A 14,934-nucleotide genomic window follows, 5' to 3' on the forward strand; every position below is an offset into this window, starting at 1 on the left:
CCCCACCCCCCCACAGCAGAGTACGCCGTAGCCAATCAGCGCGTCGAAACTAATTACTCAAAGGAGGTTGCGTCTCGTGGCGAGACCCGCTGTGGCATTGACTCATACCCTCGCCGATTGGCTGCGTCGAATATATGCGCCTCAAATGACCTTGGCTGCGTTACACGTAGGGCTGAGGAATTTGGTATATAAGATTTGATCAGACGGTTCTCAATAGCTAAAATAAAAATCACACCGTTTTTTCTTCTACCTGCCCGGCATGCCGTCAATCCTTCAGGTCTCAAATATCCTCCACTACAGCTGCTCTTCCGTGGCTGTAGTGTTCGTCTCGGTCGTTACCATCCTCAACGCCGCTTGTACCACTAGGAAAGATACCCCACGGAATTATGATCGTCTTGCTATCAGCCTTTTGATCCTGGGGTATTTGGCTGAGGGTGTAGTGACGTTTGTGCGGGAGAGTCAGCAGAGTAAAGAGCCTGAGACGATACACCTTGTCGTGCTCTTATCGCTATGGGCGTTTATCTGGAGTCAGCGAAGTGCCCCGCGGTCATTGGTCCTCGGAACATCGCTTATCACCCTTGCTTTTGAGATACCGCTGCAGATATTCTCCACCATCAACAGCCGGAATGATATTTATCATATTGTACAACTTGCATCTCAAACAATCAGACTCCTACCTCTTCTTTTCCTCACGATCTACCATCTTTCCAACAGCGGTAGATTCTACACCCCCGACTCAGAAGCAGAAGAATCACAGCCCTTTCTTCAATCAAACGGCCATGCAAATGGCAGAGCATGTCCAAGCTACGGCACCGAGACAGCGTCAGACACAGAGGTCGATGACGACGAGTACATCTCCGGCAGCGAATCAGACGAAGATGTCATCGAAATCAAACGCCAACGCGCAAAGAAACTCAAGGAGAAAGGTGGTTGGCTAGGCTACCTCTCCGACTTTTCCATCTTCCTCCCCTTCTTGATCCCCAAGAAAGACCGCAAGGTCCAGCTCTGCATTTTGATCTCTCTGTTCTGTATTCTGGCTACTCGAGTCTTCAACATCCTGGTTCCTCGTCAACTGGGCATTGTGGCCGATCAACTTCTCGCCAAGGAGAATCCCTTCCATGCTTTGTTCATCTGGTTGGTCATGAGCCTTGCTTCTCACGATGTCGTCGTCGGGCTGATTGAGTCATTGGCCAAAATCCCAATCAAGCAGTTCTCATACCGATCTCTCACGAATGCAGCGTTTAACCATGTTCTGTCACTGCCCATGGAGTTTCACTCTGAGCGTGACTCGGCAGAGGTTATGAAGGCTATTGAACAGGGTGAAGCATTAACCAACGTGCTTGACATGCTTGTCATCGAAATTCTCCCAACTGTTATCGATCTGGCTATTGCTTTTGTATTTCTCTACTGGAAGTTCAACAGCTATGTCGCCCTCGCCATGGCAATTGGCTCAGTCCTCTTCATCACGTTCGAAGTCAAAGCGACAGGATGGAACCTCGACAACCGACGAGAATCGACAAAGTCCAAGAGAGAAGAAGTCCGTGTTATGCATCAAGCTGTTCAGGGCTGGCAGACCGTCACTTACTTCAACATGTTCAACTACGAGAAGTATCGCTTCGGATCGGCGGTGAACAAGCAGCTATCCGCTGGTCTGAACTTCGAGAAGAGGGATGCTTACATCCAGCTGTTACTCAACGCTCTTATCCCGTGCACTTTCTGTACACTGGCGAGTCTTGTCATCTACGACATTTGGCACGGTTATTCAACCCCCGGTGACTTTGTATTCTTCATTCAGTACTGGGAATACTTAGTCTGGCCGTTGAAGTTCCTGTCCCATAGTTACAGACAGCTCATGTCAGACTTGGTAGATGCTGAACGTCTGCTCTATCTGCTGCAGACGAAGCCCACTATCACTGACAAGGAGGGTGCTAAGGACCTAGAGAAGGTCGAGGGACGTGTTGCGTTCCATGACGTTTGCTTCTCTTATGATCCTCGGAAACCAACAATCCAAGACCTTTCACTGTCAGTTGAGCCTGGACAGACTGTTGCGTTGGTTGGTGAGACGGGAGCTGGCAAGTCTTCTATCATGAAGCTGCTACTTCGGTTCTACGATATTGATGAGGGGTCCATTACTATTGACGGCTATGATATCCGGGATATTACTCTCAGCTCGCTGAGAAATGCTCTCGGTGTCGTTCCTCAAGATCCACTTCTCTTCAACGCATCGATCCTCAAGAACATGCGTTACGCCCGACCTTCAGCAACAGACGAGGAGATCTACGCCGCTTGTCGCTCTGCAGCCATCCACGACAAGATTCTGAGCTTCGTCGATGGATATAATACAGAGGTTGGAGAGCAGGGTGTCAAGCTGTCAGGAGGAGAGATCCAGAGACTAGCGATCGCTCGAGTCTTCCTCAAGAATCCTCCCATCTTGATTCTCGATGAGGCAACGAGTGCAGTTGACACGAATACAGAGTCAAGTATCCAGGGTGCTCTGGATGAGTTGAAACGTGCCAGGTCGACATTCGTCATTGCGCATCGAATATCCACTATTGTCAACGCGGACAAGATCTTGGTTATTCACAACGGACAGGTCGTTGAGTCTGGTACACACGCGGAGCTGATCTCAATAGACGGGAGGTACAAGGAGTTATGGAACAAACAGGTTGGCAACAAATAGGAGCATACATAGATGAGCATGGCGTTTATTACATTTGGGGTATTATTGCAATCTTAGACTATCTATAAATTTACTTTGTCATTTCTTCACATCTTGCCCTAGCAACTTTGCTTCCTTAGTCGTATACTGACGCCTTTGACCACTTGGATCTCGCCCTGATCCTCTTGCCATAGATATAAAACACAAACGGAACAGGGATCAACAACGCTGCAAAACCACCAGTGATACTAGACCCAGGTCCAACACCAATGTTGTGATACAGTGGTCCAACTACCAATGGGAAAGCAGCTGCAAAGCAAGATCGAAGAAACGTGTTGGCCGCAACAGCTGAAGCAGCGTACATCGTAAACGTATCGACTAGATAGTTCAGCGCAGCTTGGAAGATAGTAAAGAAGCCCGTTCCCAACAAAACAAGACCAATGCAGGGAACAACCCAGTGAATATTCTTCTGCGCAGTCCAACCAATAAGGAACTGACCACCGCTGAAAATCACGGAGCCAACCATCATAGGAGGCAGACGCTTTTCGGGGACAGCATGGTTTCCAGCTGCGTGGTAGGCTTTGTTGTAGAGAAGCTGGTTATACACATTCGCTGCACATCCAAGAATGGCTCCGAGAAGAATGCAGATGAAAGGCAGTGACGATACCAAAATGCCCCAGCCTCTGATCTCCCTGAAGATGATGGGAATAGCGCCAAGTTGCATGTAGAGAATACCGTAGCAGAAACTGGCGTATAACGCAACGAGGAAGCAAATAGGCGTCATGAGAAGCTGAACAGGCCTGACCAAGAACTTTCGCGCGAGTTCGTTGATGCTAACATCCCATTCCTCAAACTTCGCATGAAGCGCCCAATTGCCCGTTTCGTGCCGCAATCGCCTAGCCTTGTAGATCAGAAGTTTCGGTGGATAACTCTCATCGACGAAAATAACAGCCAGTGTTAAAAATATGATCTGAACAATACCGGTAAGGTACTCAGTCCACCGCCAGCCAAGACTCGGGTCCTGCACCACAGCAGCTGAAACAATAGGACCTAAGACAAAACCGTCAGCCAAGACAATTCCTCACAAAGTATAAATGCCAGACTTACCGAGAACAGGACCTCCAACGACAGCCATGGCATACCCCGCCATTGCAATTCCCCTCTCCGACGGGAGAAATAAATCGCCTAGAACACCACCTGTGTTCGTAACAGGCGCTGAAGCAAAGAACGCACAGAAGAATCGCGTGATCATGAGTGTCTGAAAATCTTTCGCGACTGCACTTCCGAAACTGAAGCATATCGCTATAAACATTGGAATAAGCACCGCCTGTCGTCGTCCGTAGACTTCACTCAGCGGCGCCCAAAGCAAAGGCCCAATTCCAAAGCCCACAAGAAACAGCGTCGTGCCGAGAGTAGCGGTTTGCGTGCCGACGTGGAAATGCTTTGCTACTTGTGCCGTACCAGCAGAATACGACGAAGACGCCCAGGTCGCTGACATGGTGACTAACCCGTACAGCATAGTCGTAAGAATCTTCTTTTTGTTGGGCCAGTTCATCGGTCTGTACGGATCATCTGGCCCGTCGAAATCAACGAGCTGATCCTCTGTGGTTTTGACGTGCGCGAGGGGATGCGTAAACACGGGTACAGGTCGAGATCGAATCCTCGATAGGACAGATTCTCTCCGCGACACAGTTCGCGTCATGCTCACTCCAGTGTTGGGGGCGCGAATGCTCTGCCATTCTGTGTCGCCGAGGGAGTATGTCCGTGAAATGTCGTCATTTTGCTGGTTGTGGTGTGAAGATGATGATATAGATGATTCTTCATCACTATGAGAAGTATGGGATTCTCGACGATCGTTATGATCTGAATGTGAAGTTTCGACTTTCTCCATGGTCAATTCATAGATGATTGAACCAACCTCGATCAAAAAAAGAGAGGATTATGAAGTGGAATGCCGTGTATTTTTATCAGAAATGACGGTGCCAGATTCGGCGACTAGTCCCCTAACACCGAGCCCAACTCAATCGAAAACAATTTCTTCAGTGGGGACGGTTCAAGGAATGGCCGTCGGGGTTACGTCATGTTTATGTGGCGACTTTTACTCGCTCGCTGTTCCTGATATGGGTTACCGGTTAGTGGGTAGTGAGGATTTCCGGGAATAATCTGTGAATAACCTCAATCGGCACGGGAATGCCGATCGCGGCCCGAACGTAAGCAGAAAGATTTATCAGGGTTGTTTTGGAAGGCGCGAAGACGCGATGATATCTCCGAGCCGAGATGATGATCTCGCGAGATAATTGCAATTGCTTATGTTGGTACGGAGAGTATTCGGGGATTATTGAAGGGGAGATACGAGGATTTGGGAGTCGGGACCGATGAATAGACTTTGGAAAGTTTGGTAGATCTTATGAAGCGTTAGACTAGTTCATCATGGCACCCTGATGTTACATCAGAAGAATTTCTCGCTTGCTACTCTAACATCTTCAAAGCCGAGACTTGTCAGACTCGCCCTTCGCTGGCTTCCATTCAAAATGGTGCTTTCCCTTGCTTGGTTCACCTCGATGTTCCTCCTTCAGATCGAACTTATGATTGCCAAAGTAATCCAGCTCCGCTTCCGTCAATTGGGTAGGCAAATCGACAGAGGTTGAATACTTGTAGTACTCTAAACTTTGACTCATCGCTGGAATCACCATATCAGCCTCCAATGCTGTGAGGATACATCGCTTCATTGAAGGCAGAAGGCTTGTTAGTTGTTTTTCGAGTTGGCTGTTGGATAAGAGGTTATTCTTCTGGTTGGGCGATTCGCTGTAGACTTTGTGAAGAAGATCCATGATGCCTCCTGCTTGAATGATTGACCCAGCGCTCCATACGTGTAGTAGGTCTTGGTAGTTGATATGCCATTCGCGTTGTTGATCCATTTCGCGAATTATCTGCAGACCCTGCGTGAAGCACAGCAACAAACAAAAGTATGTCGCCTTCCGCAGATCTTCGATAAAGCCGTCCTTCGAAGTGACTTTCATCACTGAAGGCTGCCAACGTCCTGAAACCTCAGCATCTGCAGCGCGCTGACTCAGTTCAGCCGAAGTACATCTGAATAAATGCGCACTGACGATATTCGCAGCAGGGACATGCAGTCTCACCGCCTCTTCACAAGACCACGTCCCCGTCCCTTCAGTGTTATCAACATCCTGCACAACCTTATCCTGAACCCTGCCCAGGACATATCGTCCCTCCTCATCTTTCGCCCTGTTGATATCAACAGCGATGTAGATCAGAAACGTACTGTAAAGCTCCGGTGTCTGGTTCCACTTCTCAAAAACACCAGCTGCTTCTTCGTAGTTGAGTTGAAGACCCTTGGTGAGGATATACCATACTTCCGAAATAACTGACATCATGCCTTGTTCGATTCCATTGTGGATCATCTTGACATAATGCCCTGAACCGCCTGGGCCAATTGGGCTGGTACATGGTTTACCATCGCGATCTTTTGCTGCGACTCTTTTGAGAAGCGGCATGATGATTTCGAGGGCTTGGGGGTCGCCGCCAGGTGACATTGACGGACCAGCTCGTGCACTCTGATACCCGCCTGAGACGCCACATCCGACATAAAAAATGCCATCTTTTGCGAGATCCGCTTGTCGTCGTTCCGTGTTACCGTAGAACTCGTTTGAACAGTCAAGAATAATATCTCCCTTTGTCATGTACGGTCGCAGAGCCTTGACACATTCATCGCCAGGGTTTCCGTGGGGGATACTGAAGATGATGATCCGTGGGTGGTTCTCGGAGTATATTTCTCCGCAGAGTTGTTGATAGCTGTGTTGGCGAAAGACTCGCGTTTCCTCGTTGACGTCTTTGACCATTTTCTCGGCTGCCTTCATATTGTATTCGCCTAAAATGGTCAGTGACTGTAAGGCGCGGTGAGGTATGTCACGTACTGATGTCGAAGTAGTACACTTTGCAGCCTTTCTCAGCGAAGAGGAGGGACATCATGGAGCCCATGCTGCCCATTCCCACCATACCGATCTGCTCATAATCCAATTAGCAAGAACTTTGTAACCCAGAATTCGTGAAGCTTACCTTTGCTATTTGTCTTTCTGACATGATGAACCGTTGTGGCAAATCTTACGCTCGTTGCGATGTGAAAAGCTTGTTGATGGCTAAAAATGAGGGTTTACTTATCACGTCGCGATATAAACGAGGAAAATTCTGAGGTGAAGCTCAAATATGATCAGGATGGTAATTCTTTTGCTTATATGATATGCTATGTCGTCACCAGGATGTATCTCGGTCAAGACCCGTGGCGATAAATGAGGGTTATATCAACTTGACGTCACTGTGAACAGCGAATGTCATCGAAGAGCTGTGCCAATTCCCTTGACAATTTTTATGGAGATTCTACCGCAGTGCCTAGTGGAGGCATAGAATGCTACATAAGAAGGATCTACAGAATTATAGTATTCGGTCCTATCTGTTAGGGTTACAGTAGATGGTCCCCAGTCTCGGGGAGTAAGGTCAAATTTTAGACTTTGGTAACTGACTCCCAAGGCCAATAAGCTCTTAAGCTTATATGAAGTTTTCACCAGCCTATTGCACAATCAATGTTCAGGTTTAATTATTGCACCTAAGCTTTTGATGTGAAAAGTAACGAAGCAGGCTGCAAGCCTGATAGTCCAACTCCTTACCGTAAAAGTGTTGACAATAGTGGCTTGAATCAATCAATTGCCAGGATCCAGACTTTTGCTGCCCCTTGTAAGATGTAGATGTCGGAGCATAGGTGACGACTGGAGATTCAGTGCCAGGACAGATATACAGGTTGCTACAAACTATTATTTTACAGGAACAGTTCTCGCGAAGCTAACGAGGCTGTATAAATATGCCCGGCTCATTCCATGAGAGCAACCCAACCTCGAAATACTTCGCGCTCACAAAATCATCATCCAACATGAGGTCAAACTCCTCGTACACATGCGGGATGAACGAGCTCATATCTTCGTTCGGCCCCACGGTCTGGGTGTCCATGTCAACGTACTCGGACAACGGCGGTTCCATCCTTCCGTCAGAGAAGAACGTAGACCTGTTTAACTGGTCTTCGATCCAGGAGAGCCCCGAGATGGAGAGATTGTCAGGCATAGTCGGACACATCATGTCGGGATTCGTTTGCGCCAGTTCGGCTTTGAGTCGTGCTAGAATGGCGGAGAGGAGACGAGCTTGAGCCAAGACAGTGTTGTTCTCTGGATCAGAGGTGCCTATTGACTTGGCGGCACTGAAGTATGCAGACGTAACTTGAGTCACCGTATTGATAGCTGCGTTCTTTGAGACCGATGACTCGTCGATATCTTGCCGTAGTAGTTTTGGAATCATCATTGCTGAGAAGGCGATCATTAGGTGCGCTGTATCCCAGAGGTAGTAGATGATCTCTAACTCTCCCATTTCGATGGCCTGTCGCAGTACACTCAATGCACTGCAGAAACAGACTCGAGCGGTATGAGTGGTGAGATCCTGCGGCGTAGATCTGCTTCCCGAGACGATCATTCGATGTAGAAATACCGAGTTGGAGTACAGACGGATGTAATCTCTCAAAAGACAGACCAGAGGTGTTTGGAAAGGCTCTGGGTTGGGAACTAGATAATGTTAGGTATGATTCTCCATTCTCTGTAATTACTGTCTCACACGTATCGAAGGTAGCATGCCAATAGTCTCCCCAGGCAGCAATACTGTTGTTAAAGTCATCTATGTCCTTTTGGAATGTCTCAAAATTAAGCGCTGACGGAGAAAGACGAGAGTCGATACTGCTTCTCGTCGTGCTCTCATGAGCCTGGCTGGCAATGCTCGTCAACTCATGGCCAGCAACTGCCTTTCCATCTCCGAGTGGATATGTCCATTCTGTCAGGGCAATCCACTGCCTAGAGGCTGCATGGTCGAGAACGACTGTTGGTGATAGAGGCCGATCGGTAAAGCAACTTGATCTGGTGACTGTAAGCTTAGTCCTCTGTCTCCATCCTGACTCAGAGGGTCTCACATCCGCTCAATATTTCCTAGTACCATCCACACCCGATCTTTGTCTCTTCTCTGCCGCACTTGAAGCTCTCCCAACTCCTCAAATCTTTGGTTGTCATACGAGACACGTCCTCGTGTCATATTCCATTCTGCTGAAGCTGCCATTCGAATCGCAAACCCGATCAAGGTGTAGCCTCTTGTATCGTTCGCGTCTTTCCAGTGATACATACAGATGATGGCCCATATGTTCTCGACTGCTGAGTCACATGCGAGTAAAGCTTGGCCAAGGAGAAACTCGGCATGATCTCGTATAGGCTTATGAGATTCTGGTTGGAAGATCCGTGATGAAATTGCAAGAATCATGGTGAATAGGAGAATTGACCTAGATCTTGTATAGGAGAACGTGTAGAGACTGGGGTCGAGGAGTCCAACGAGGGAGTTGAAGTGCTTGAAGAATCTGCACAAATCAGTGACTGAACTCTTGTAAATCATGTTATACCCACCCTTCATATAGATTTTGTGCAGATGGTCGACTGATAAGTCCCATGTCAATAGGATCGTGTTTTCTCTGTGATATCACTGCTTCGGATAGATTGTGCTGAAGGAGCGTATCTAGAGAGTCTCTGGTCTCTCCTTCAACCGACCGGTCGGAGTCGAGAGCTGCACCCAGTGACAACCCTCGTGTATCCTGGTAGTTTGCAACAAAAGATGCTGGCGTAAATGGCGACTGACCAGATCTGGAAGACGCGGAGACTGACTCGGGAGCTCGATTCTGATACGAATTCCTCCTACTTGGAAGATCGGGAGCTTGAAAGACTTGAGTATCCGAGAAGCGCTGTGATCCTGAGGAGCCAGAAGCCAAGCCATCGTCCATGACCTCTTCCACAGGACGTGTTTGATCTTCTCTATGGCGATTGTCAACTTCATCACTCCGACACATAGTTTCGCCTACCTTCTCCCTGACAGATCTCTTCTCCAAAGGCCCCTACGATGCGACTCAAATACACACTGTCTCCTGAGTCTCTGGCACCGATCACAGATAACAGCTGACGGATCCGAAGTAACACACTTCATCTTTGACCGGCGACATGGCGTACAAGCGACTCCATGAGGTCTATACTCATTAGCTCTTATATTATTAGCCCTCCAAGTGCTACTTACCGTCGTTGCGTTTGGTGTACATTCTGATCGGCCATACTCAAAATAACTGTCGAAGTATCTCATAATCTCAAACCGAATTTTCGTATCTTGCTTGCTGACAAGTCAATATTAACTTATAAAGCCATCCGCGCCATCTTCGATATGCGGCGAAAGTTGCGGGCATTGCGGCGATTGTACATCGCGCTAAGCCCTGCGACGCTCAGCTAAGCGGCATCTCCAGGTGATTAGTGAACACAAACCGCTGAAAGTTATGCAATTTCACCGTGTTTGCTTCAACGGAGCGATTTTGTGATTATTCCTTGCAACGTCATTATGTACGCCTGCCATGATTTTGAGGATGAGGGGATCGCGATCGTGGTGATTGGATTTGTCAGTGGTCCAAGGCAGATGCATTCGCAACACCATCGCGAAGAAGTACTCGGGCGACTTATTACATCGTGCCGCGGCCATGCTGTGTGTTATCTTATCGTGCCGGTCGCAGTCGAGTCATTGTCATTGCTGCCTTGGAAGGTGATGAAATATCGCCGCATCAGTAATCAGCCACCGTGAAAGCATAGGGATAAAGGGTACAGAAGGATGGATCAAAAGAACTTTGCTTTGCTGTGCAGATGCACTCTTTTTGATGCAGACAGGTCTTCATTGATAATCGTTCCGCCTTTCTCTTGACACCTTGGACTAGGGTGGTGTGCCAATCACAATATTGTTAGTGCGCTCTAGCTGAGTTTATTGGTTCAGCCGACCGGTGTTTTGAGATGTGGCCACTCCACCAAGACGCCGATGATAAGGCTCATGCTTATCTTATCGATTATTGATTATCGATAGATAATCGATAACGAGTGGTGACTTGATTAGTTAAGTTAAATCACGTGTATGTACTGAATTTATAAGAAAGCATACAGTTAAATAAACAGCTTATAGAGGCATTAGTTCAGATTGAGATATACCTTACTTGCATTCTGCTGTGATTATTGAGGAAATTTTGTCTTAAGATAAGTAGCTACATTTTAGGAGAAACATCTCACTCACATTGATGGCATTCTGGATGCACTTTGTCCAATGACTTGCTGCTTCACGCTACTAGTAATAATCAACCGCTCAAATACAGTCAGTCTTTAAGCTTAACTAAAAAGTCTATTTGACTCTATATAGACACGGATTAGTATCAGTATGACTGCCATTAACTACTAGATATTTGCTAAATACAGTACTGTGCTTACCCTAGGCTATCCATGGTGTCTGGAATCTTGTTCTAAAGATAGAGTTGAACCAGTATAATAACAGCTTAGCTCCGTCTCTCCACATTGATAATCATCTCGCAAAAAGTTGCGCATAATTGAAAGAAAGTATAGCCGGCATATTACCGACCCCATCCTGTCTGTGGCTGCTTACCTGATGTTGGTAATCGGCGGAGCGTATCATCCACTGGCGGAGATTGTCATATTACTTCCCTCAAGCCATCTAGATATCCAGGGAGGATCGGGAGTGGCAATTATTTGCGAGCAACATTGTGACACATTTTGCGCCATCACAATGCCATCTCTAGGTTGCGGAACTTGTCGAGGTTTGCCTCTTCTGATCCTTGTAAATGGCGTTTAGACTGCTGACATGAATGACAGCTCGTAAAGTGCGCTGCGACCAAGCCTATCCCAGATGTAATCGATGCATCAAATCAGGACGTCACTGCAAGGGTTACGGCATGCAGTTGTCTTGGCCCCGTCGTAACGACACCCGGCGGGCTATTGTTGGCCCAAGGCCGCGTCTTAAGGGTAGACTGTCTGAGCATCGATTGGTGAACACTACCTCCACAGATATTAGGCTGCACGATGTAGTATCCGTGTCCGACAAGACCTATGGAGTACACATGCTGGGACTGCCCGAAGTATCCTTTGGTTCCCCTGATGCCAGCCCTCTTGAGGCATCACAACCACTATCATTGATAAAAGGACCTGGAGTGGGACCTATAGCTCGACTAAGTCCGGCCGATCAGAGCTCCTTTCAGTACTGTAAGTCTGATCGACCAGTGCATAACTACATGCGCCTTGCAAACGGCTTTCGCTTACTCCAGCCAGTTATACAAACAGCGTCATACTCCATCACAACCTTTGGTCACGATGCTCCAAGGGTCCGGGAACTACTGATCCAGATAGCCCTTTCTGACTTTTCACCTTCATCTACAGCAGTTCTAAAATCTGCTCTAGCACTCGCGTCCTTCCATCGGGCCAACTCACCGCAAACGACCGCCCAGTACAAAGTAGCCGCTCTGCGAAAACTAGCAGAGTCTACACAAGGTCGCATCAGCGTTACCGACTCGGCCTGTCACATAGCAGCTGGCATGATACTAAGCACGCTAGAGGTACGGGCCGAACCCTTAAAGAAGGGATGCACTAATTCTTGCATTAGATACAGCAAAACTCCATGAAGTCAAGCCATTGGCTATGGTACGCTTGTGGCGCTGCCAAGATCGTCAAGACAGCTGGGCTAGATGTGGATAACCTTGACCATGACACAGCTGCTCTTGTAGGCTGGGTGCATTATTATAACACTTTGTCCAGGTTCAGTCTGCGCCACTGGCAGCCACATGTCACGCTTGACGCTGATGAAGCTGCTGATTCGTTCCATCCGGTGGTATGCGGCAACGGCCAAGTATGTTATTCCCATCATTTACCCATAAATGGAACTTGCTGACAGAGCATAACTCAAAGCCTGAAGCGCTCACGGGTGCACCTCATGAGATACTATATCTTCTGTCAGAAGCTTTCAACGCTGTGACAGTGCCTTCCGACCCGCGTTATGAAACGAAGGCTCATAGAGGCCATCTTGAAATACTAGATTGGAAGCTGCGCAACCTTGAGAAAGAAGCTCCGAACAACACCTCTTCTGCTGATACAACGCATCCAGCATTTGATCTAGTGGTCGAGTTGTACCGCCTATCTACCCTGATCTACCTTCGTCGAGCATCTGCAGGAATACTTCCACTGGATACAAAGTTCGCAACATGGGTCGGTCAGGCATTTGAGTTGGTTGAACGACTACCTGCCTGTCAATGGCCATTTCCTTTACTTATATTTGGCTGCGAGGCAGAAAGCGATAGGCAAAGGATGATCATTCTGGATGTTATGGAGAGGACAACTAAGAAATTGCAGTATCGAAATATTGCGACCGTTAAAAGGGTTATAGAAACGGTCTGGGTGCAAAAGGACTTGTACACGGAAGATATGAATTATGTTAGGAAGTTGGGTGTTATTCTGAGCTCGACTCATAAGTCAGTACCTGCGTTCATATAGTCGAACAAAACGACGGCGTGATACTAGATGTCTAGTTGACTATAGAAACTCATGCATAATAGTTAGTTACCTCCGGATCTTGGCACGTCGAATGCTTATTCAACTTTGACTTCACGATTTGTAGTTCTGGCGTCTCCAATTTAGTGTCATTGAACTTCAAGAACCTGGTATGTCCAGAGGATTAGAAATCGCCCCAGTTCGCAAAGAGGTGCATAATTACAATAGACTCAAAAGATTAATAATGAGATTTCGCCTACATTTCATACTGATCACAGTTGTGAAGCCCACGATAAATGCGACTATGGCGGATGCGGCTTATGGTAGGCCTTTGGCTCAGGGCAACTTTTTGCGAGGGACCCACTATAAGCCTCCACTAGCTCGCTGACCAAGAGGCGTATCGCGGTGGGTCAATCCGAATTACAAAGCACCAATACTTTCATGATGGAAACTGTGTCTTGAGAATGATATATATAAGGGCTTGGAGGGTCGTCTTAAATCTTCAATTCTTCATCGAACACAAATACTACTACCAAAAAATACTTACTTCAACAAACCTAAACATCAAACCGACATCACGATGCCATCTTATCTCATCACCGGAACATCCCGAGGCCTGGGTGTAAGTCCCCAGACTCATCTTGTTGACAACGACACTAACATCTCATAGTTCGAGTTTGTTCGTCAATTGTCGGCTGACTCAAACAACACCGTCATTGGATTCGTCCGCAACAAAAAGGCAACTGAAGAGAAGATTCAGCGTGAATTACCTGGACGATCCAACATTCACACTGTCCAAGGCGAGATTCAGAAGCTGGAGGATGTAAAGGTAAGTAATCAATTTGTCTTATCACTAAATTTGACGCTGACCACAGAAGTAGAACTTGGTCAAAGAGGTGGCCAAGATTACAGGCGGTAGCCTTGACTACATCATCGCCAACGCTGCCCTTCAATCCGAATGGTCAGCCCATAACCCCATTGGCGTTCTGTAAGTTCATCCCGACCCATGTATTGCTCAGGCGCTTACAAGTTAGGGGCGAGGAACCCGAGAGACTTGAAGAAGATATGCTCGAGTCCTTCAAGATCAACACCCTCGGAAACATTCACCTGTTCAACCTAGCCCTGCCACTTATCCACAAGGGACATGCCAAGAAGATCATCGCCATCTCGTCGGGCATGGCCGACCCAGATTTCATCACCAATTTCTCCATCACCGATGGGGCCCCCTACACTATTAGCAAGGGCGCACTCAATATCGCCGTTGCCAAGTTCGATGCCCAGTATAGGAAGGAGGGTATCCTGTTCATGGCCATTTCTCCTGGTCTCGTTGCCACCCAGGACACGTCCAATTGTAAGTCCCTCAAATCATCTGATCTGCTCACCTACACGATATGCGTTGCAAATATTTGCCGTTCTGGGAATAGGGGCAAAGCATCTGTCATCCTAAGTACAAGAATCATATGCTGATATGCAGCAGACACCGAAGAACAACTTCAGGGAGTTCGGGATATGGTAGCTGCTTTCAAAGGCTACGCACCGCATTGGGAAGGCGCCATTTCTCCTGAGGAGTCTGCCACTGCTGTCCTTTCTGTCATAAACAAGGCCAGCATCGAGGCTGGTAATGGAGGTTCCTTCGTTTCGCACTATGGGAATAAGCAGTGGCTGTAAAGTCGAAACATGGCATCAGCATGGATAATGGAGGTTTAAACAGAGGCTGCCACAGGGACCCGAACTTCAATAAGCAAGCTATTATGTTAATCGCTCTCTGTAGCTGAAGGCCGTAACTGCACTTGAGAAATACGGTTAATATAACTTATTACGGATAAAATTTATAGC

The 14,934-nt window shown here is 47.5% G+C and overlaps 5 protein-coding genes across 5 annotated transcripts; 2 read left to right on the plus strand and 3 right to left on the minus strand.

Moving 5' to 3' along the window:
* Positions 1 to 259: 259 nt before the first annotated feature.
* On the plus strand, positions 260 to 2,680 carry FTJAE_14095 (Heavy metal tolerance; the record flags this gene model as incomplete). The annotated part of the gene is made up of 1 exon (XM_037347299.1): positions 260 to 2,680. The coding sequence occupies one exon, from the start codon at positions 260 to 262 to the stop codon at positions 2,678 to 2,680; it is 2,421 nt and encodes an 806-aa protein (XP_037198886.1).
* A 115-nt stretch (positions 2,681 to 2,795) lies between these two features.
* FTJAE_14096 (fluconazole resistance) lies at positions 2,796 to 4,550 on the minus strand (the record flags this gene model as incomplete). The annotated part of the gene is made up of 2 exons (XM_037347300.1): positions 2,796 to 3,709; positions 3,767 to 4,550. 2 exons carry the CDS (start codon positions 4,548 to 4,550, stop codon positions 2,796 to 2,798), a joined length of 1,698 nt encoding a protein of 565 aa, XP_037198887.1.
* Positions 4,551 to 5,142: 592 nt separating this feature from the next.
* FTJAE_14097 (6-phosphogluconate dehydrogenase) lies at positions 5,143 to 6,760 on the minus strand (the record flags this gene model as incomplete). The annotated part of the gene is made up of 3 exons (XM_037347301.1): positions 5,143 to 6,548; positions 6,595 to 6,682; positions 6,737 to 6,760. The coding sequence occupies 3 exons, from the start codon at positions 6,758 to 6,760 to the stop codon at positions 5,143 to 5,145; spliced, it is 1,518 nt and encodes a 505-aa protein (XP_037198888.1).
* Positions 6,761 to 7,513: 753 nt separating this feature from the next.
* On the minus strand, positions 7,514 to 9,839 carry FTJAE_14098 (uncharacterized protein; the record flags this gene model as incomplete). The annotated part of the gene is made up of 6 exons (XM_037347302.1): positions 7,514 to 8,280; positions 8,330 to 8,625; positions 8,679 to 9,113; positions 9,160 to 9,641; positions 9,754 to 9,770; positions 9,818 to 9,839. The coding sequence occupies 6 exons, from the start codon at positions 9,837 to 9,839 to the stop codon at positions 7,514 to 7,516; spliced, it is 2,019 nt and encodes a 672-aa protein (XP_037198889.1).
* A 1,839-nt stretch (positions 9,840 to 11,678) lies between these two features.
* On the plus strand, positions 11,679 to 14,766 carry FTJAE_14099 (protoporphyrinogen oxidase; the record flags this gene model as incomplete). Its single annotated transcript, XM_037347303.1, has 9 exons — positions 11,679 to 11,820; positions 11,887 to 12,170; positions 12,218 to 12,460; positions 12,520 to 13,079; positions 13,226 to 13,268; positions 13,769 to 13,927; positions 13,980 to 14,086; positions 14,133 to 14,449; positions 14,576 to 14,766. The coding sequence occupies 9 exons, from the start codon at positions 11,679 to 11,681 to the stop codon at positions 14,764 to 14,766; spliced, it is 2,046 nt and encodes a 681-aa protein (XP_037198890.1).
* Positions 14,767 to 14,934: the final 168 nt, after the last annotated feature.

This window comes from Fusarium tjaetaba, assembly GCF_013396195.1.
Source record: "Fusarium tjaetaba strain NRRL 66243 chromosome Unknown NRRL66243_c0000547, whole genome shotgun sequence".
Classification (NCBI taxonomy): Eukaryota; Fungi; Ascomycota; class Sordariomycetes; order Hypocreales; family Nectriaceae; genus Fusarium; species Fusarium tjaetaba.